Source organism: Cibotium barometz, chromosome 62 (genome assembly GCF_041138505.1).
Source record: "Cibotium barometz isolate CiBa-2024 chromosome 62, ASM4113850v1, whole genome shotgun sequence".
NCBI lineage: Eukaryota > Viridiplantae > Streptophyta > Polypodiopsida > Cyatheales > Cibotiaceae > Cibotium > Cibotium barometz.
In genome coordinates, this window is record NC_141107.1 from 14,016,764 (window position 1) to 14,040,373 (window position 23,610).

The 23,610-nt window shown below is 40.0% G+C and overlaps 1 protein-coding gene across 1 annotated transcript; it reads right to left on the reverse strand.

Moving 5' to 3' along the window:
* Positions 1 to 4,370: 4,370 nt before the first annotated feature.
* Positions 4,371 to 9,769, reverse strand: LOC147604161 (peroxidase 51-like). Its single transcript, XM_086795552.1, has 4 exons — positions 9,546 to 9,769; positions 8,385 to 8,579; positions 7,826 to 7,991; positions 4,371 to 5,150 (listed from the first exon to the last, which is right to left on the reverse strand). Exons 1-4 carry the CDS (start codon positions 9,750 to 9,752, stop codon positions 4,738 to 4,740), a joined length of 981 nt encoding a protein of 326 aa, XP_086651678.1. The 5' UTR covers positions 9,753 to 9,769; the 3' UTR covers positions 4,371 to 4,737.
* Between the last annotated feature and the right edge of the window lie 13,841 nt (positions 9,770 to 23,610).

Consider the following 23,610-nt stretch of genomic DNA (forward strand, 5'->3'; position numbering starts at 1 on the left):
CTCTTTGCTAGGCTTGACGTAGAGTTTCTTCCTCTTTCACTCTAGTAGCTCGAATCATGGTCTCTACTTCTTGCACTTCCTCTTTTGTCTTGCCATTTGGCAATAAGATTTGTGTAGGGATTAGCTCAATAGGCACTAGGTTTCCAGTCATGATAACTTCTGTGTGGACATGAATCTCTATGTGCATGGGGTTCGTATGTGACAAGGCTACATTGGGTGTGAAACAGTAGAAAGGAAAAGATAAAGGTAGCTAGTCCAAGGCCAAGGATGGTAAGGACAAGGCAAGTGGGGGAGCCTCGATAATAGCATCACACCAAGATGGCTGTTCGAAAATGCTTTTATTGTACCTCCATTGAGAATATCATGAAGGATTGTCCAAACACCTTGGAGTACGAGAAGGCAGTTTCTTCAAAACCGAGGGAGTAGTCCAAGGAGGAGGCTTCTTCAAAACCAAAGGATGTGTGAAGGAGATGCAAGTATATATGTCTCATATTTTTTCATCTCAACTCGAGTACACACTGGTGCTTCATTGCATCAAGCCACAAGTACAAATAGAGGAAGTTTTTTTTCCAGGTCCTTGAGGGAGACTCTTCACAAATGCCGTTTGTACTCGATGGTGGAGAATCCTTGGCTTCAATGGAGGCACTTCAGTTTCTCGTAGGTAGTTCTCTTGAGAAAGACTCTTCTCACCTGTCATTTATGTTGGTTGGATTATCTTCCAATTCTCATGTCATGGAGGCACCATAGGAGGACATGCCATTAGGTTTGTCTTGGAAGAATAGGCCAATCAGTGTATCTACACAATACACAGATTTCTTAGAGACTGTACACTGACAACAACTAGGGTTTTGAGTTTGGTGTATTGATGAATGTTTTACTTGGAGTTTGTTCCACAGGACATGGGTGGTTTAGACATACATAGGTGTCGAGCACTACTGATGGATACATATTTGGTGTAGCTTTTATGAGGAGTATTATTCTTGGATTTTCTTTCTTCCTTCAGGGTGCATTGGAGCCAATGCAAAGAGTGCTTGTGCTCCATCTGCATTAGTGGCTAGAGTTTGGATAACAGCATTTTGCTCAGCCATTCTCTGGAGTGTTCTTCTCATGGGCTACCACATGATACTCAATGGTTTGTAGTCTTTTTTCATGGATGGTTGGATAGACAAAAAGTCCTCAATCTAGTGAAAGTTGGTCATCTGCACGTTTATTTGTAGGTTGTTTTGTGCTGATAATGCGACGAGGATGAATGTGAGCCTTCATAGTGGATGCAAAGTGATCATGGGTATCTTTGATGAGCCTTGCTTGGATCTTTTCCATTTATGGAAGGGCACTTATATGGACACCGTGCAACTGAGAAAAGCTACAATGCAAGTAGGGAATGTGACACACCTACTACGAGTATGTAGAGCAAATCCCAACATCATAGATAGCAGCCAACAAGAAGAGTCAGACAATGCAAGTGACACATGGCATTACCATGTGGCGATGATGATGTGGAGCTGAAGATGTGGTAGTGGGTACAATTGGCTGATAGTAATACTACTGGGTTGACTAGATCATTGGTGCATATATATATGTTAGTAGCCAAATCGTTATATTCATCTTCTTTCCTTAGTGTTGGACTTCACAAAGAATTTCTGTATAGGTAAAGGGGCTATAACCAAGAGTGTACAGTAGGTCACATGACTATGTTGACATCTTCAGTCTCAGCCACTTCTTGTACTTGAATTTTGGTTGTATTTGTATGTATGATTCCTCCGAACTCTTCTTCTATCTCTTGTGTGTATTGTATGTATGATTCCTCCGAACTCTTCTTCTATCTCTGGAAAACCTTGGCACATAAGTGTAAGTGTTCTACAATTTTTGATAAGTGTCCCTCCCACAAGGGATGTGCATGGAACTGAGCCTTCCATAAGATCAAACCAATTTCACCACACTCTTCCTTCTATCTTTGGAATAAGCATTCTACAATTTTTGATAAGTATCCCTCCCACAAGGGATGTGCATGGAACTTATCCTTAAGGCCCCCTTCTCTAGTGTAAATTCAGGTCCGTTAGAGTACTCCCTTTTTATGTTCGTGTGAGGGCTTAAGGGCTTCATGCATACTCGACTTGTAAACAACAAAAATGTCATAGATATTTAACAATTTAGAGATTACTCGTGCATACCTAACTCGACCGTCTTTTTCATAGAGATTTAGAGATTACTCGTGCATACCTAACTCGACCGTCTTTTTCATAGAGATTCAGAGATTACTCATGCATACCTAACTCGACCGTCTTTTTCATAGAGATTCAGAGATTACTCATGCATACCTAACTCAACCATCTTCACCCCGCTTACATATGAGTCTGCTCTGCCTTTCGCCCTAGGTGTCCCATACCACCAAACCTTGGAAAAAATAGGAAAGCAACCCGAGCCAAGAATATCTAGGAGATGGATTTCTATCCTCCTTTTAGAGTGTTCTGAATTTAATACTATTAGGTTGGGTTCTCTGATACCAATGTAAGACCCCTATCTAGCGTACACTTGCGATTAAGAAAAACAATTGAAAACACATAGACAGTGGCATCTAGCTCATTGCCGCCTAACCATAGGGCCATTTAAGCTCCCTCGAGCATGGAGGTTAGTAGCATCTAGAGACATGGCTCCATGTGCAAAGCCCTGGCGTCCCATACCACCAGGACATGCTCCTCTAGTGTACGCACGGAGTAGTCTCATGGGACTCGAGACTAGGTCTAAACTGACTCCAAAAGTTAGTTATATAGGCCTCCACAAATAGCCCATACCCACTAACCTCCCTGTAAGATGCCTTTCCCTGAGTCTCAGGTCAACCTAACTTGAAGTTAGACCTATTAACCCTACTTGGTAAAAAGTAAAATAGGTTCTTCAACAAGTACAACATGTGCTATAGCTGTCGCATCATGTATAGTACTTTGTATAGCTACTACAACAAGGTACAATATGTCTAGAGGGTTCATGTGGTGCTGTTATAGGTTATTTGGAAAGCACCCGACGAATGATAAGGAGACACACACCGCATGCTATGTATCTCCTTACCATGGCCGGTGGTGGCGAAGATGATTAACGGGGTCCTCTTTTAATGTTTAATAATCCTAGGCTAGGGTTTGTGAAGAATAACAAGTTTTTCCATGCATAAGAGGAAAGTTGACCATTTAGACCCATGTCAAAGCCCACCATTGACTTTCTTTCCTGATCCAATGTGCCCATGCATGCAATGGAAATGGATGATGTCTTCGTAAAATGGAAATGGTTTGAAAGTAGGAAACTGAAATGACCAGGAAACGCCATGTCTTTAACATTTTATAGTAGATGTAAATAGAAATGATGAAAAAAGTTGAGAGAAATAGAGGAGATACTTGGGATAGATCTTAATCTAATATAGAGAACAAGAAAATTAGGAAAAATATGTGAAAATTCTTAGGTGAGATTAGGAAATGCGAAAATGAAAAGGGAAATGGATTCTCCCAAGAATTGGCTAGAAAACGAAAGTTTCCCTATTAATATGGCTCATGTATTGATGTCCAACCCAAACTCATTAAAAACATAGTGCCCAAATGATAATTTGTTCAACTTCAATAAATGAGTGTAAATTCTTTGAAAACAAGGGTACTCAACTTTATGTCCAACCACTTATCATGAAGTAAAATTGGCACACATGGCCCATGACCGTGCAAATTCGAAGAGGCCCTCAAGGGTGGTTTCCCATGCCGACAAAGCTTCTCGTGTCCATTCTCTTGTCTAGAGACCTATCTAGGCACTTTTACAAGTTTCTAGGGTGCCTATAATCCTTGTGTTGGATAATCCCGATTCCTAGAGCTTACACAATGTGTCTATTGCACTCAAGCATAGCCCTTGGGCGTCTTGCTTTCTACAGCCTGTCCACACTTGAGAAAAAAGTTGAGAAAAAATCTTTTCTTCCCTTGGGAAGGGAAGAAAAGCCCCCTAAGTTTGGACCAAAAACTCTAAGGTGGTACTGCAAAGAAAAACAAATTGATCATACATTTGTTGCCTTTATAGAAAACCTTGTGGGAACCAGACCCACTGTTAAAGTTTGGTCCAAGAAAGGGGGAAAACAGTCCCCTCGTGGATGCACTACAAAAGCTATGATGGAGGCTAGATATCTTGGGAACAATCTTGCTTTTTGATGGAAGAAGAGAGGTGGGAATTTTTGTGTAAAACCTTGAATGAAGTTGAGGAGGAGTAGTGAATATGGATACTGTAGCTTTGACTTGGTTGTATTGCAGCTTTTGAACAGTTTCAGTTAATATATATAATTATTATTGATCCCAAAAAAAAAAACTTTAAAAGGCGCAGAGGGTATACGAGACCAAAAAGGTAGTATAATGTATCCATGATGAATATTGAACCATGGAAAAGAGGAAACTAGCTACATAAGCAAAGTATCCATGTGATGCTATATCTATTACATATTAATTTATTGCAACTTTGGGACAAGAGACGAGAGAAATCCTGGATTTCTAAAAAATAAGAGGAAAAAATCCCTTCGATCGACACTATGTATTCCTGCTTCCATTCCTTTTTTAATGTAGATTGACACTTTGTATTCCCGGTCCATTCCTTTTTTAAGTACGACAGCAACGCACGGGTTGAGTACTAGTGATGACAAATGTGTGCTCATACATAGATACCATCCATTCTCCTAACACAAAGCAGCCATATCCTCTTTGCTCTGTGATGTGTGTGTGAAGCTCAAGAAGCATCATTGAGGGCGCTGCAAACTTTACGGATGTTGCCGGTTTGGTTGGAGACAACACTGGAGAGTTTGATCATGGATTGAGCAAAGTTGTCGAAGAAGAGCTGCTGGGAGGCGGCAAGCTGGTTGACAGCAAAGCGAGTGGTAGGGTCGGAGAAGAGCACTTGGTCGGAAAAGAGGAGTCCCTGCCCCTGCTGCAGGTCTATGTAGTAGGCATTGTCGAAGCCCAAGGAAGATGTGGCATCGAATGGCACAATGGTGGTTGGGTCCCCCCCCTCTGCTGGACACTTCTTCTCCAGCCCCTCCGCAAAGCTTGCGTCCATGCTTGGATCCGTGCTGTTGGTGGTGTTGAAGTTATACAGCCTCTCCCTGAATTGATCACAGTGAGAGAACCCAATCGTGTGGGCACCTGTGTCAGTAACACAACAGTGCGTTTAGTTCACAACTTTGGTAGAGATGGGTACCCTATTTAAATTTGGGGGGAGGGGGAGGCACGCATATGCACGTGTGCGTTTCATCAGCATCAATAACTCTACACATTGACAGCATTAATAACTCTACACATTGCCAACAACACAATCACAACCCTCTCATGAATGCATTCCTAAGCTGCCCACAAGCTTTCAAGTTTACAAGGGACATGGCAGCATTCCATGAGGCATCCACAACATACCACATCCTACGATGCATTCTTGAACTTCCCATGCTTTTGGAGGTTTGACATACATGATGACCATAGTGCCCTCTTTTTGCTATTTAACATGTAGTGCTCAACCACTTGTCTGTGTTCCTGCTCTGCCACATGCATCCAAACTGGAAGCAAACATGACAGTCGTCCCTATCATAGCCATGTTTGGCATATCCTCGGATGAGCAACCAATATGTTATCGCTTAACAACCACACTCCTCCACCACCACCCTCCACCGCGAGGGCTTGGGTTCAATACCCGCCCCCTCCTCCCGCATGCCATGAGGCATGGGGTCTGTCCAATTCGGCACTAATATAAAAATAAATAAATATCCTCCCAACAGAAAAAAAAAAACAAACCAAAAAACCACCCTCTTCTAGCAATTTCAGCATATATTGTATACAACTTTCAAGCTGCAAGCAAAGAAGGGACAACATAGGGGAGAGCCTATCATGCAATTAATGTAGTGCAAGATGTAATATCTTCAAGTGATAGCTTGCTAATAACATCTTGCCGTGATGACTAGCGTGTGTATATTGAGGCTAGGCTTGTGGCACAAAGAATAAACATCTAGTGTGAAAGCCTATTTATGAGCTTTCCTACTTTATTATTAGCCCCAAGCCTGTATAAGTAAGTTATTATCTCATAAGTGGTTATGGTGGTATGGGATGGCCATGGTTAGGTGAGGAGTGAGGCTAGGGTGTTTGTCTCTCCTTAGCTCGGGGGTGCTCTGCAGGAGCTATGGTTGGGAGATGAACTGTTAGCACCATCATCTATGTGGTTTTTCTTGTGTTTGTATGTAAGGGACACTTGAGAGTCCCTGTGGCAGTTTATGTGAACCTGAGGACTTGTGCAAATGATGGGTAGCACAAGGCTAGGCTAAGGTGTAGCATGCCTAATCCCATTTTGTCCGATCTTCCTATGCCATTCTTGACCCTTACAAAGGGTTCCTAGCATGAAAAGAGTCTCAACTTCTCATGGCTAGGAATATCTTTTCATCTCATAAATTGATAAGAACATGCCTGGCAGAATGGTGTGGTTCTATTTTGAACAGCCTTATCAACGCACTGCCTTTTTTAGCTGTGTCACCGCGAGTTTTACATGAGACATGATTTGGCGAACTCTTCTGCCTCCTTTGTGCATGACCAAGAAGAGCAATGATAGTGTTTCCATTAACAATACCCAAGTCAAACCAACTTCATAATCTTCTGATGAATGTACTTGCCCTGTAAAATTGCTCCTATGATGCCAGATGCTTGAAAGCACATGAAAAGACAAAGTTGTGTGGCTTCATAGAAAGCTCATATGCTCCACATTTGACATAAATGTCAAGCAGGGTGCTTATGACTAGCCCATCTAATTTGAAGATGCCTTCCTGCTGCAAAATCCTACAGTCTTGCAGCATAGAATGATAAGGTGTCTTCAGAAGAGCATCCCAAGATGAAGCAAACCCGTCTTTTCCCAAACCCTGCATCTTGTGCTTGTTGACACATGCCGGGCTACGGTGGTATGGGACTCCGTAGTTAGGGTGTTGGTCTCTCCTTAGCTCAGGGGTGCTCTGCAGGAGCTATGGTTTGGAGATGAACTATCGGCACCATCATCTATGTGTTTTTTCATATGTTTGTATGCAAAGGACACTTGAGAGACCCTGTGGTAGTTCAGCCACCACAACATGTGAACTTGAGGACTTGTGCAAATGATATTGGCAATCAGAGGCTGGGTAGCACAAGGCAGGCTGTCCTAATCCCCTTTTGTCCGATCTGTGTATACCGTTCTCGACCCTTATGAAGGGCTCCTCGTATGGAAGAGTCTTAACTCCTCACTGGATATCTAGGAATATCTTTTCACTTCATAGAGATGCCTTCTTTTTGCAAAATCCTGCAGTCTTGCAGCATAGAATGATAAGGTGTCTTCAGAAGAGCATTCCAAGAGTGCTAAAATGAAAACTACCAGTCAAGGAAGCCAAGCCAAAAGTATCTTGAAGAACTAAGACTCATGCTTCACAGCTTGGTGATGTGTGTACAAAAAGTGTAAGCCCTAGGCATTGCCAACAAGTGCCATGGGGACTGCATTGCTACTTATGCGATGGAATGAGAACTATGACAAAATGGGATATTGCCATGCTTTGAATTCTCAGAAAATGGTGAGGATCCCATCCATATGGAGGATGAATATAGCCTATTATCTCACACACACACGCGCGTGCGCGCGCACACACACAACATGCACGTGCGAAAAGGAATAGGTATGTCAGTGTGTGAGACACACACACATACATGTGCACATGCATGCAAATGTATGTATATATATTTATATATACATGTGTGTGTGTGTGTGTGTGAGAGAGAGAGAGAGAGATTAAATAAAGCGAATTAACATAGATAATGTAACATACCCGAGAGAGCAATCATATCAAGCGTTGAGAGACCAATAGCTCCAAAGGCTTCAGTGAGCTGCTCAACATTGAAATTTGCTTGAGGCAACTTGCCATTGACATTGGAAGTTGAGGAAATGAGACCATCCAGCCTCCCAAGGGGCACATCCCAAGTGGGTCCACCACTCTGAAAGGACAATAAAAAAATTAAATTAATTTCCGAGCACTTCTTAGATAAGTCCTAACAGAGGGGTCATTTGTTCAACCCCCGTGCCTAGCGGTAAGGTGTTGAAGTCCCATGCATGAGGTGGTGGGTTCAAAACTTGCTGGCTGTTGACGGGGCATGAAAAGCGCACACGCACACGCACACGAAGATCAAAAAGAAGCAGAAGAAGAAAAAAAACCCATAAAGTTTATCAAAAGCAACATATTGTATTATTTGATGTATTAATATAATTTAAATAGATTAATGTATTGACTATATTGTATTACATAATTTAAATGGATTAATATATTCTGAACCATATTGTATTATTTGATCAATTGATATTAATCAAATGGATTAAGATTTCAAACTTACAAAAACCACTACATCACGTGCGGCCAAGGCCAGTATGTCTGCACAAGACACAACACCAGGGCACATGATTTCCACAGCCTCTTTGGCCATCTCAATTGCATCAAACCCTTCCTGCCGAATGCTCTGATTGTCTGGATAGTCCCTCTCAGCCTGGTTTTTGAATGTTGAAGAAATCAAAATCGAAGCATCGCAACCCTAAAACACAATCATTGATCAATGCATTAGCTCATGCTACACTCTTTAAATACATAAAAATATTAGCTTAAGTTGTCCTAGAGGTATCAGCAGCTGGTCAAATTTTCATTAGCAAAATTATACTAATTTACAAGTATTAGGTGATCAACATCAGCCATTGTAATAACCAATTATATTGGCTTAAGCTCACTCTATGAGTATTAAATAGTAGCTTAATCTCTACTTTGTAATAACCAATTATATTGGCTTAAGCTCACTCTATGAGTATTAAATAGTAGCTTAATCTCTACTTAAGTTGTCCTAGAGGTATCAGCAGCTGGTCAAATTTTCATTAGCAAAATTATACTAATTTACAAGTATTAGGTGATCAACATCAGCCATTGTAATAGCCAATTATATTGGCTTAAGCTCACTCTATGAGTATTAAATAGTAGCTTAATCTCTACTTTGTAATCAACATATAATCATGTATTAATGATAAATGAGCTGATGCCACAGCCATCAGCTCCATGTTCTTGAGCTTATCAACTCAAATAATAGTAAGAACTTTTAAGTTTGATAATTTTAACTTAAGCTAGAGCATCTCCATACTGAAACAACAAATCAACCTATGCTACTCAACACAAGATTAAGCTAATCATTACATAATCAACTCAAATAATAGTAAGAACTTTTAAGTTTGATAATTTTAACTTAAGCTAGAGCATCTCCATACTGAAACAACAAATCAACCTATGCTACTCAACACAAGATTAAGCTAATCATTACATAAGATTAAGCTAATCATTACGTAATAGTAAGAACTTTTAAGTTAAGCTAGAGCATCTCCATACTGAAACAACCATTACACTACTTAACACATGCTTAAGCTGTTGTATGGAGTCTTAAGCTAATTAAGGCTTTTTGAATTGATCGCTTTAAGTTGATTAAGTATAAGATTGTGATTATTTAAATCTTTAAACATACCTGGACCATGGCGTCGTGCATGATTAAGCGTAAGACAGCGGCTGGCACAACGTTGGATTGGGTGGACAAGGAATTGATGATCTGAGTGACTATGGAGGATACGTTGGGGCAGGTGGATTGATAGTGGTCAACCGACAGCTGCCCGTCAGCGAAGTTCGCAAGAAAGAGGAGCAGCAGCAACAAGCGAATCATGTAGCCGGTCATCATCCTCTCTCTCTCTCTCTCTCTCTCTTTCTCTCATAGAGCGAGATGAATAGAAGGCGGGGCGCTAAATAAAGTGGTCTTGTAGAAAAAAAAAAAGAAGAAGAAGCCAATTTTGTGCCTTTTTTGGTGACTTTTGTGAAAAAAAAAGTTCCTCGTACCTAAGTTCACAAAAATAAGCAAGAGCAAAAATAAAATATAAAAATTCATTTTTCGATATGCTCTTTTCGTTAAAAAAAGTAATTTTAAATTTCCCTCAACATTCAAAAGCTCTATTACAAAGACTAGTGATAACCTTACACCTATTACCTTTACGATGGTGGCCACTTGATATATGTTTAAAATGCAAGCTCATTAAGCTTTTGAATGCCAACAAAGCCACCTATTCCACTCATTCAAATGGGTGGAAATATGTGCATGTAGACTATTTGCTCTTGATTCTATGTTGTCAATAAACGAAAAAATTAGTGTTACTTCTAAGCTAGATGGAATTTGATGAAACCATCTTACAACAAGAAGTTGGTCCACGGAGTAAAAAATGATTTTCCTTTTTATACCAAATAGATTAAAGCCAATTTTGATAACAATACATTTAACTTAGGTTACATGCCACAAGCTGATAAGTGAAAGAATTGATGTTTCTTCTAGACCAAAAAGAATTTGATGAAACCCTCTTAAAAGTAGCTAGTCCATGATCTAAGAAATAACTTTTCTTTTTACACCAAGTTGATCTAATGGATAATTTAGAACAACTTTTGATGTTAATATAAGTAGGTATATGTAGTCCTCAAATTTTAGGCCATAGAAGTAGCCTAATAAAAATTAAGACATCTCTAGATCTAAATAAAAACCTGATGATCCCAATGGTCAGACATTAGATGCCATTGAGTAGTATATATTTTATCTTTTAACTTTACCTCAATCTAATGGTTAGATTATGCATTTACAAAATGATGCTTAATTTATATAACACCTCAACAATGAGTTATGAAAAATGACTAATTCATGTAAACGACAACTCTTTTTTATAAAAGAATTTTTATTCCATCAACAATGAAGTGGATTCTAGAATCCACTTTGTTGACAAAGGTGGATTCTAGAATCCAAATTTTTGTCCAAGTGTGGGACGAAAAATTCACTCAAACATGAATTAACTTTCTTGATGGATTGGATTCTATAATCCAATTTTACGTCCAATTACAAACAAAAATTTCACTCCATTGACGAAAATTTGGATTCTAGAATGACAGATCGGATTTTAGAATTGACTTTGTCAATAGAGCGGATTATAGGATCCAAATGGAGTAGACACTAGAATCTAAATTTTCATTCGTCGATGGAGAAAAACTTTACTCCATCAAGCGAAATTTTGTTTTTTTGTCCAACTATTGACAAAACTTTTACTCTATCAATGGAAATTTGGATTCTAGTATCTAGTTATCAATGGAGTGGATTCAAAATCAAAATGTTGTTGTTGAATTCCTATTGATGGAGTGGATTATGTTGATGGAGTGGGTTCTTGACTTTTTATAGAGGCTGGGAGGGTAGGGGGTGGTGGTAGTGTGGTGGTGTGTGTGTGTGCACATAGGCAAGTGAGGGATAATAGGGTGGGGATACATGGGCATGGGTGGGTGGTGTACACACATGGGTAGGTGGGGGACGACAAGGTGGGGATGCACAAGCATGGGTGGTGCACGCACATTAGCAGGACACAAGGGGACAATGAGGTGGGGGGAGTGTGTGCACACAAGTTGCGTGGCCGGGTACGGGAGGAAGGTGATGTTCCACTAGGCATGGGGGTAATGGCTTCTACGAAAAGGTAGGGGATGGAGGTGGGAGTGGGGGTGGGGGTGGGGGGTGTGGGGAGTGCATGGGCATGCATAAGGGGATGGGTGGTGTGTACGCAGGAAAGGGAAAGGGACATCGGGCAGGAGATGGGGACCAAAGTGATACTATTGACTTGCACCTCCCTTTATTTGCATTTGGATGATTTGTGTCTTCCATTCAATGGAGAAATCAACAATTTCCCCAATCCATGCTCTACCTAGTAACACCTACTCTTCCATAACACCTAAAAGCATAACATATAACCTTTCGGACACATGATTATTATTGACAATGATTTAAACTTTTAAATAGCCTTTAACATTTATCATATTAGCATGGAAACTACAAGCACTTGCATTTATTGGTTCTAAGTTTGGTTTACCTAGAGCTTGTTTCACAGGACATCAAGTTTTGACTTTCTCTTGTGTCAATTAGAGCTATGATCATGTTACTATTGACACTTGAATGTTAACCCTTTCTGGCTCAATATCTAGGTCTGCCTCCTCCATGGATGATAGTGTAGCCATATTGTTAAGTACTTTCATAAATCCTTTCATGAGGCAATCAATCACCTCATTGACAAAATGCGACCCATTGACTATCTCCAACAATGGGCACCCAAACCTAGAAATGACCTGCTCGTATAAAAATTTGGTAGTAGTACGAGCATCGAGGCCTTTTTATTAGCTTTGGCTTCTACCCACTTTGTGAAATAATATGTTTTACTACGATGATATAGTAGGCTTGGGTTCTATGTATGGTAGGACCAAAGTCAATTCCCCATTTCTCAAAGCGCAGGGGGTTCACCTAAAAATATGTAAGTATAGCATGTGAGTTCAAATGAAGGCAAATTTACAAAAATACATTTACAAAAGGGGTTTTTTTAATCGATTTTGAAAAAAACCTATAAATCCATACAAAAAAAGGATCATTTTATTCATGAAAAATTCATAGGTAAAGGGTTTCTTACATACCCCTTGAAAGCATGTGATACATTAGGGTTTCTTAGTAGTGCACCCCCGAAGTCTCAAAGGGTTGCCAAACTATTACCGAAGTGAGGGGCATCATGTCCCTCCCTACTATGGTACAATAAATTATTGACACTCTACCTTTGACAAATTCTAGTAGTGTTCTCTACCATAGTCCTACTTGGAGGACCTTCCGTGTTGTCACTTTCCCAACAAAAAGTCCTCCTACATTATGGGAGTGTGAATCCTCTAGCATGTTTTGTGGGGAATCCCTAGTCTCTCCCAAACCCAGTGTATAGATGGATGTAAGGTACATATGAAGGTGTGAAGCCAATCCAAGTTGGAAAAAAGTGATGTGGCATCCATATATATAGGCGCAGGTGCGAGAGATCAAAAAGGAAAAAGTATGGCGATCCGAAGGAGATGGGCAGCATATGTTTCTAGAACAAATGAAGGCGGTGAAGGGCCTAAAGAGGGCAAATGAGTTCTTTTGATGAGAAAGACAAGAGCGGTGGCTGAGAGTGACCACCAGAGACCGGAGCAGAGAACCTGTGGTAGAGTGGACTCCTAGAGTTTCATTTTCTTGATCACGCTTTGCAGGTTAGAGCACGTGCCTATTTTCAAGTTTGCATATAAGACAATGTAGGGTGAGAAGAGTTATTTGTGGATAAGAGAAGAGAGAGATGGAGATTAGAGAATTGGCCAAGGGTTGTGTCCCTGGGTTCTTAGAGCAACATCTCTATTTGGATACTTGACCTGGTTTAACTTCTTCTCCAATTGTAGCTGTTGAGGATTGAGCTTTGAAATGCCATCGCCGAGGTCTTCCTAAGGGGAGTCCTAAATCTTTTTGTGTTCTCTTCTGATATGTTTGAGCCTAGGTATCAGGGCTATTGAGACCTTGAAGATGTTTTTGTGTATATGAAGTAAACATAGAGTTTGGGTTTCATCTTTTGTTCTGATGTTTTGGTTATGATGAAGTTGTTGTTTTCCTTGAGATCATGGAGACGACTCTTCCCAGTTTGATGTGGCTGAGTAGTTTTTTCTGAGTCAGAATCAGTTGAGAAGGTCCAGAGTTAGTTTTGTGCTGAACATCAGTTTTGTCAGTTGAGAGTCTAGGGACCTTGGGCTGGATTATTTGAGTGGCTAAGAAGTTCTTGTGAGCCTGGTTTGATAGTCTGGAGACTGTCAGCTATCAGAAATAAGAAGGGGTGGTGGGTTGAGAGTGTCTGTGGGAGTTGTGAGTCAACTACAATAAGTTGAGTATCTATTGTGATGGGTCCTTGAATGGCTAGAGTGTTTTGAAGGTCTAGAGTTGTTTGCTGACACATAGAGGGGAGTAATTATGATGTAGTTGAGGCGATTGAGTTAGAATGGTAAGAATAGTCAGAACGGGGTCATTAGCAGTCAACTATGAGTCTTGAGGGTGACATCTCTTTGAATTTGAAGCAACATGAGAGTCTGGGAAGGTTAGAGGACACGTGGGAGGACACGTGGGAGGAGATTTCTACTTCAGTTGAGTCTGCTGCATTAGTTTAGTCTATTTTCTATCAATCGAGTTTGTTTTAGTAAATTCAATTAGAGGGATGACAAAGGAGAGTCAACAAAGGGATGAGGGTGGCCGTGGGGATGTAGATGTGATGTCAGTTGACGATAGAGGACAACAAAGGAGTTTGGAGGATAGATTTATGACTGGGGACATGTGAAGTTGTTTGGAGGTAGAATCAGAGAGTTCTGAGTCAACTAGGGTGCAATTTGGTCAGCTAAAGGTCAACTGTGGGGTCAGGAGAGGCTTGTAGGCTGAAGTTCAGAGATTTTGGTAGTTAGTGCGGACTTGGGAGGACATCTGAAGCAATCAGTTGAGTCTCATAGGGAGGTTGGGAGGGTGTAGAAGTGTCCCCTTGAGTCAGCTAGAGGGCTTGGGATAGTTTGTTGAGTGGATTGGTGCCCTTGGAGCTAGGATTCTAGTGTCCCCCCCAGTTCTGATCCCATAGTGTTTTCTTCTTGTGTGTCTTCTGGTGGTGTATAGAGGCCATCACCCAGCCACCACACATTGTTTTGGTTCCCCCACTGAGGATCATAAGGCTTTTATTTAGGGCTTTGGTCAGCAAGTTAGAGTCCACCTATTGATTAACTCAGGACCTATGGCTGGATTTGGGTATGATGTGTTTAGGGGTGAGAAAAGTGAGGATGCCACTCTGTTCATAAGGAGGATTGAGTTGGAGGATTTGAGAAAAAATAGGGGTGATGCTGCCTTCAAGTTGAGGATGGTAGACTTGTTGTTAGAAGATACAGGATGAAAGAGGAAGCTCATACAGTTTGAAGGGAGCCCTAGGGAAGAAATATGGAAAGGTAGATGACAGCCCAGAGGGCTTGTGGAGAGAACTTTTGTAGGCTGAATCAGGGAAAGAGTGAAGAGATGTTTGATTTTGTTGGTGGCAGGTTTGAAGCTATTTGGAAAAAGCTTTGGGGGGTGAGAATTAGGTGCCACCTTTTTTTCTGAAAAAAGACAGATTCATTGGTGTGTTGCATGAGAGCATTAGGATGAGAGTGGAGCTAAAAGATCCTGACACATATGATAGGGCAGTAAAGATGACAACTGAGCAGTGAAGGAAGAGACTGAGGAAGCGAGAGATGACAAGAAAGGAGCGGGAAGCAATTAGGCTTATGATGGCAGCTTTGCTGGTGAGTTTGCATGTGCAGAAGGAAGCCTTTATGGAGGCGTCGAGGGTTGTGGAGACAAGTAAGGGGCAAATGGTTTGCATCAAGAGGTACATAAGTTGACTAATTGAGGGTTTGAATGTTGTTGTGTTGGAGATGCTTGGAGTGGATTGGAGTCAAGAGCGGCCCCTGAGTTAGTTTGATGATGTGAATATGGCTGGAGCTATTGTGAAAGTGGCATAGTCTTATGAGGAAGTAGATTTGGATCAAAGTTTATTTGAGTCAATAGTAGAAGATACTTGCGCTGATGCTCATGGAGTCTTGTTGATATGATTTTAGAGGAAGAAAATATAGGTTTAAAGGATGCTGACTGTGTGTTTATGGGAAGGGAACTGGAGGAAGGTGATATGGTGAACTAGACATCTAAGTGTGTACTAAAAGTGGCAAGGGATTCCGAGGATGTTGTTAGATGCTGCTTTGTGTTTTGCTAATAATTTTTTGGATAATATTGATGCCACTTGTTTTGAAGTGGATGATATGCTACAGATGATACTAAGACCATGGAAGTGGTTTATGTGAATGACTAGCCAAGTAGCTATGATGTTTTGAAGTGGATGATATGCTACAGATGATACTAAGACCATGGAAGTGGTCTATGTGAATGACTAGCCAAGTAGCTATGATGAGTTGGATGAGGGTGATTACATACAAGGTTGTGACTATTTGAAGCAAACCCAAGATGTGGAGGCAATAAAGAGTGAGCAAAATGATGGAATCTATGATGACACTGTTTTGCAAAGGAAAAGAAAGCTGTGAGAAGGCTTGTGAAGCCATGTTGGGAGATGACCATTTTGTTCATGTAAATGTTTTTGGAGATGGACTAGATGGGTAGCCTTGTAGTGGCAAGAATGTGTTTGGGGAAGAGAAGAGTATTTTTTTTATAGATACAGATGTGTTTGGGAGGTAGGGGGATGAATGTCAGGTGGTGGCACATGGGCTAGGAATTAGTTTTGAGTTATGTGGTGACACCAGGATGTCTGTGACTGGAGGAACGAGCTAACAAGAGATCTGGTTGGATTATGCCCTTTGATAGGGGCAAAGTGTTGAGGGGGTTTATAAGCTGGTTGCGGGTATTTGATCCAGGTAGGTGGATCAATTTAATTGGAAGGCTTTGGAGGACATTGTTATACCCTTTGATCTAGGAGGGGATAGAAGAGCTGGATGATGCTATTGATACTGTAAGTAGAACTGTATAGAGTGGTTTTAGGAAGAGAGGAGTTTGAAGTGCAAAGTATGTAGTGAAACATGTTTCACCTAGGGGGTGGGCTAAATGTGTGGGGAATTGCTAGCCCCTCCCAAAACCAGTGTATAGATGGATGTAAGGTACATATGAAGGTGTGAAGTCAATCCAAGCTGGAAAAAAGTGATGTGGCATCTAGATATATAGGCGTAGGTGTGAGAAATCACAAAGGAAAAAGTATGGTGATCCCAAGGAGATGGGTGATGTAGGTTTCTAGAATAAACGAAGGCGACGATGGGCCTAAAGAGGAAAATTGAGTTCTTTTGATGAGAGAGACGAGAGCGGTGGCTAAGAGTGACCACCAAAGAGCGGAGCAGAGTCCAAACTGCAGTGGAGTGGACTTCTACAATTTCATTTTCTTGATCGAGTTTTCAAGTTAGAACACTTGCCTATTTTCAAGTTTGCAGAGAAGAGACTGTAAGAAGGGTTGTCTATGGATTAGAGTAGAGAGAGCTGGAGACTGGAAAATTGGCCAAGGGGTGTGTCCTTGGGTTCTCAGAGTAGCATCTCTATTTAGATAGATACTTGACCCAGTTTTACTTCTTCTCTGACTGTAGATGCTGAGGATCGAGCTTTGAAATGCCAAGCTGGGGTCTTCTTGAGGGGATTCCTAAAGCTTTTTGTGTTCTGTTCTAATATGTTTGAGCCCAGGTCTCGGGGTTGTTGAGACCTTGAAGATGTTTTTGTATATATGAAGCAAATAGAGAGTTTGGGTTTCATCTTTTGTTCTGATGTTTTATTTATGAGATGAAGTTGTTGTTTTCCTTGAGATCATGGAGATTAGTCTTCTGTGGATTTTAGTCTGATGTGACTGGGTAGTTGTTTCTGAGTTAAAATCAGTTGAGAAGGTCCAGAATTAGTTTGAGCATCAGTTTTGTCAACTGAGAGTGTAGGGACCTTGGGCTGGATTATTTGAGTGGGTGAGAAGTGCTTGTGAGCCTGGTTTGACAGTCTGGGGACTGTCACAACTATAAAAATTAAGAAGGGCTGGTAGGCCAAAAGTGTCTGTGTGGCAGTTGTGAGTCAGCTGTAGTCAGCTAAGTATCTATTGTGATGGGTCCTTGTATGGTTAGAGCATTCTGAAGGTCTAGAGTTTTCTACTAACAGAGAGGGGAGTAATTCTGACCCAGTTGAGGCGATTGAGTCAAAATGGTCAGAACTGTCAGAATGGGGTCAGTAGCAGCCAACTATGAGTCCTGAGGGTGATATCTCTTTGAATTTGAAGCAGTCGGAGAGTGTGGGAAGGTCAACGCACACGTGGGGTGAGATTTCTACTTCAGTTGAGTCTGCTACATCAGTTTACTCTATTTTCTATCAGTCGAGTCTGTTTCAATCAATTCAGTCATAGGGTTGATAGAGGAGGGTCGGCAAAGGGTCCAGAGAGGCCCTGGGGATGTAGATGTGATGTTAGTTGATGACAAAGGACAATAGAGGATTCTGAAGGATAGATTTATGGACTGGGGACATGTGAAGCCATTCGGAGGCAGAATTAGAGCATTCTGAGTCAACTAAGGTGGAATTTGGTCAACTAGAGGTCAGTTGTGGTCAAGAGAGGCTTGTAGGCTAAAGTTCAGAGCTTTTAGTAGTTATGTATGACCTGGGAGGACATGTAAGCAATCAGCTAAGTCTGATAGGGAGGGTGGGAGGGTGTAGAAGTGTCCCCTTGAGTTAGCTGGAGGGCTGGGGAGATAGTTTGCTGAGTGGATTGGTGCCCTTGGAGCTACGATTCTAGTGTCCCCCAGTTCTGATTCCATAGTGTTTTCTTCTTTTGTTTCTGGTGGTGGTGTATAGAGGCATCACCCAACCACCACACAACATATAAATTTATCCTCTAGAACACACCTTTGTAAAATACTAGCTTTACCTAGCTTATAAAGTCGTCTCGCTAATCAGTTTGATAAGGTGATATTAACTTGATAAGCCATTGTATCTCATGTTTGTTCAATGGTCGATCTAATGGAAAATCATAGGTGAAGTATCGAGATATTTCAGTTTGATAAGGTGCCACTAACTTGATAAGCCATTGTATCTCATCTTTGTTCAATGGTTGATCTAATGGAAAATCATAGGCGAGGTATCGAGATATTTCATCGCTCTAGTTAGGCACCATGTCAATTTTGAACAAGCATGCATATGAGACATCATCATCTATTCCTATGTAATAGGTTCACCATTGGAAATTGTAACATATGATAAGCTAAAACATGTTTGCAATCCTTTTCTTACTAGGACCGTAAATTTTTTTAAGCGTATGAGCAACCATCTTGTAATCTTTCCCATAGTACAAAGATTGTTGACAAGATAAAACAATGCCTGGTGGTCTATAAAGAATATAAATTTGTTCACCAAAAGGTAATGTATGTAATTTTTCATTGCTTGGACCATGGCCAAACCTTCTTTTTCTGTGGTTGTGTAGTTCATTGTAGGTTCATTAAGTTGCCTACTAGTAAAATAGATAGAGTAGTCCAATTTGTGTTCCTTTGTTTATGCCAGTATGCACCCAATGGTAAAATTTAATACATCAATATGCACATGGAATATTATATCCAAATTTGGGGGTCTTAAGATAGGTGTACTTGCCAAGCCCCTCTTTAGTTCATCATATACTTGCTGACATTCCTCAATTGATTCAAACACTAGTAGTAGTCTATATAATGGCCTTGTAACTTTCACATATCTTACATTTTTTGAACTCCCCACTTGAATCACAATAGACTGCCATCTTAGTAGCAACAATAGTTGCCTTTGACATTTTCATCTACTCCACTTCATGTGTTGACTATCAGGTAGCCAACCAGTAACATTACCATCACTTTATATGATGACCAATAGGCAGCCCATGAGCAGCAACATCATCATCATTATAGCTATCTGTCGGCAACCAGCAACATTAGCTACCCTAACTTTACACCTTATCGATTGTTGCTTTCTCCAGCCAATGTCCACTTTGCATTCACGTTCCTCTAGATACCACACTTTACACCTTCCTGCTATCATTTGCCTCCTCACTTGACGTCCTTTGTGTTAACTCTCCTCTGGATATCAAACACCCTTTGTCGTCAGCTTAAGCTGTGATCACCACATCCTATAGCATGCTCCAATGTTTTTCGAGCATCTTCTTCAATGTTTTTTGGGTTGAAGCCTGTATTACCTTCTTCAATATTAACCATCACATTTATTACATAGCCTTATGGTAACCATCACATTTATTGCCTGAATAGCCACACCTTTTGCTGAGTTTGTGGTGCTCCTCCCCACCATCAAAGTTTCGGTGTCGATCTCAAGTTTTTTTCTCTTTTACTCCACCGAACTTTGTAACAACTTACTTATGCCATAAGGTACTTTTTGCAACAGGGAATATCTTTATTTTTTAGAACCCAGATTATTGTTGGGTTTGTATGGTCAAGACACTTACAACAACGAGAGCTTTGGGCTCCTTGGAATTTACAATCTAAGATTGCGGATCAACTTCATGTACGTGTAATGTTTGTGGACTATGAAAAGCCTGATAAGTTAGATTTTTGGTGCATAGCCACTGGACAATACATAATTTTTCAATTTGCTGTTTACAAGCATGTTTAAATGCCGTTCGCCTCAAATATTGATCCACCAAATGAGTTTTGTAAGGTTCTTTCCTTATCCTTCTTTTTTTCAACGAAAATTATATCCTCAATGCTAATGTTTTTATCTTGGGATAAATTTTGCTAGATGGAGGCAAGGGGTATAGGCTTCCAAGGAGAGATAATCCAGTTGTCCAAATATTGTTTTGAAGCCGTGTTCAGGTGTGTTAAGATTGTTATCATTTTATATGCCAAGTTTGGTGCTTTAGGAGCTTCTATATGTATATATATGGCAAGCATGATTTGTTTATATATAAGGTTGGCAAGTTGAGGACCATGAAGTCAACTCATAAATATATGTATGAGTGTGAACAATATCTATGGATATTATGGGTGTGTGCACATACACAGACACATATTTACATGTGTGTATGTGACATGCACACATGCATTTATAGGCACACACACACATACACATATCTTCCAGTTGTAGCATGTATGGTTTCAACAAATTACACGTACACATACACATACATACATACGTATTTGTGTTTGTGTGTAACTCGATGTGCCTAGCTTCTATTTTAACTAGGCCCTTTTTCGAAAATGGAAAGGAAGGGTGACTTTACACATACTTCTTTTGCCTGTAACTAAATGCAAAATGCTACCTTGAAAAAGTTATCTTTTTTAATGGTGTGTCTAGCTCCTATCCGTTGGAGACGGGTCGTGACACTAGTTATGTCAAAAAAGGTTATGATATAATGTTTTAATAAAAATATAAATTAATTAAATAAAACACAGAAGCTACATAAAAAGAAGTTTCTATATATATATATATATATATATATATATATATATATATATATATATATATATATATATATATATATACCGTAAAGCACCAGTGCTCTCTAATAGTTTGATAATTAGAGATGCTGTTGCTTGTCCTTTCCAAAATGGAGGGTCTACAATTTAGCCAATGAATATTAAATAGATATTGGAAAACAATAATACCTATATTATAGCAAACATCCATAAAAATTACCTTCAATATCTTGTCCATCACCATAAATGAACAAAAATGATCTCCTTGCCACATCCATCCTAAGCAATATACCCCTGATATCAAATATAACACACACTCTATTTCTCTCTCTCTCTCTCTCTCTCTCTCTCTCTCTCTATATATATATATATATATATATATATATATATATATATACACACACACACACACATATGTGTGTGTGTGTGTGTGTGTGTGTGTTCTCAATAGCTTGAGCCAAGCAAGGGATAATATAATGGCACTGTATATAAAAGCAATCCAGAAGCAAACAAAGACTGCACATGGCACATCTTTGCAAACATTTCCCATTCAAATGCTTACTTCATTGTACAAAGATATGTACAAATGTAGTCTCTAACATTTGTAAGCTACCATTTACATTTACATTCTTCGGCATGCCATTTGCAAAACCTCCTTGTAGACAACATTGGTTATGAAGACTTCATTTGAACCTTCTATGTCGCTTTCATATTCCACAATATGCTTTACACACACTTTCACTGCATCGGATGATCTAACACGTGACATAGCAACATACAATTGTCCATGTGTCAATACTTGTGTGGCCTGATAAAGTCCCAATACACTTAATGTTTGTCCTTGGGACTTATTTATTGACATACCAAAAGCTAACCTAGTAGGAAATTGTCTCCTTCTCATGTCAAAAGGCAATTGAAGCATAGTTGGCATAAATGTTATCCTAGGAATAAAGACTCTGTCTCCAATGTTTGTACTTGTAATGATTTCTACTTCTATCACCTTTGAGTTAAATTGCTTGCATATCAATCTGGTACCATTACAAAGTCCCCGTTAGAGGGTCCAAATTGCGGAGTAGCATGATAGGGGCATTAATCTTTAGAAGTAAGCAGTGAGGAGGGTAACCACCACCTAAGTTCAAACTGTTCAAGAACTCAATTAGATATAGTATTGCATCATTCTCGCAAGAAACAACAGAATCTGCACTGAGGTATTCTCTTTCAAGACCAAGCAATGAACTCAAGGCTAGTTCATTAATCTTATCAACCTCTACATTTTGTGGTGCAAGAATAGCATGGTCTTTGAGGAAGCATGCATAATCCTCCACTCTCTGAAGATCTTTTTATACCCATTCTACCAAACTCAAAATAGAGTTGCCATGGATCAACATTTGTGGTGGAATTACCACTCTGTCTTCATTGTTTGGCCGACCTATAGTGCCATCTCCAATTTGTAATGTCCATTTGACAAATTCATGTTCTATACCATTATAAGCACTCTATCTAACCCACATGTTTTGGGCGAGCTTTAAAACACTCGCATATCTCCAAATATGTGATCGGCATAACATTGCATCAGCAATATCCTCGCGGGATCCCTTTGGCACAATCAGTAAGATTTGCCTGAAGTCACCACCAAAGAGCATAACTTTTCCACCAAACACTATATCACTTTTGCATAACGTCTTTCAATGTCCTATCCAGTGATTCATATGCACGCCGATGCATCATTGGGGCCTCGTCCCAAAATGATTAACCTTGCAAGCTTCAACACCTCAGCCAATGCGCTATTAGCTTTGATTCCACATGTGCTAGAAGCATTGAGCACCAATGGGATTTTGAAATGTGAGTGAGCTGTACGACCATTTGAGAGTAACAATGCAGCTATTCTAGACGATGCACATGCCAAGGCAACTTGTTTCTCTCCATGCAATCGAGATAGAAAGGAATTGTAATGATAGGTTTTGCCTGATCCATCTGGTCCATCAAGGAAAAAAACACCACCTTGGTTCAAAGAAATAGCTCTAAGGATAGTATCAAATGCTCTTGATTGATAACTATTAAGCTAAATAGAATCAAACATCATCTCTTCCATCAGCAAACCATTGTTAACAGTGGCAACACTTGATCTATCTGGAATAGATAACCCTTCAAAATCAGCTAACCGCTTTCCATACTGCTGTAAGAGATCTTGCATGTGCAACAAAGCCTGATTCTTTGCTATATAGTGACAAACACCAACATCGACACACCCAATCTGCTGCAAGGAATGAAAAAAATCTTCTGAAAGTTCGGAATGGAGTCTAACTACCAATCAGAAATCACTTCCAATGGAGTCTAACTCCTAGTCCAGAATGGGTTATCACCTTTCGAAACTTTAGAAATGGTTTTTTTAAGACACGAAAAACTTGAGTTATCTATTAGTCCCAGCATTTGATCACCTGCCCCAAATTTTAATATTATTCTTGGTCGTAAAAAACCAAACTAGTTCTTCATGCCAAAATTTGTTTAAAATTTTAGGATGATATTTTCAAGATAAGATTGTTTTAAACTTGGCGAGGCAATTCTTCCAACCACAAAGTAATTTTCGTGAATTTTTTTTAGCATGAATTTCTCTAGCTTTTCATGCCATGCTCTTGTCACACCATGATTATGTGAAGTTTTTTTTTGGGAGTTTTTCATGGCTAGGAAAATTTGAGTTTTTCGCACATGAATATCTCTTGGTTTGC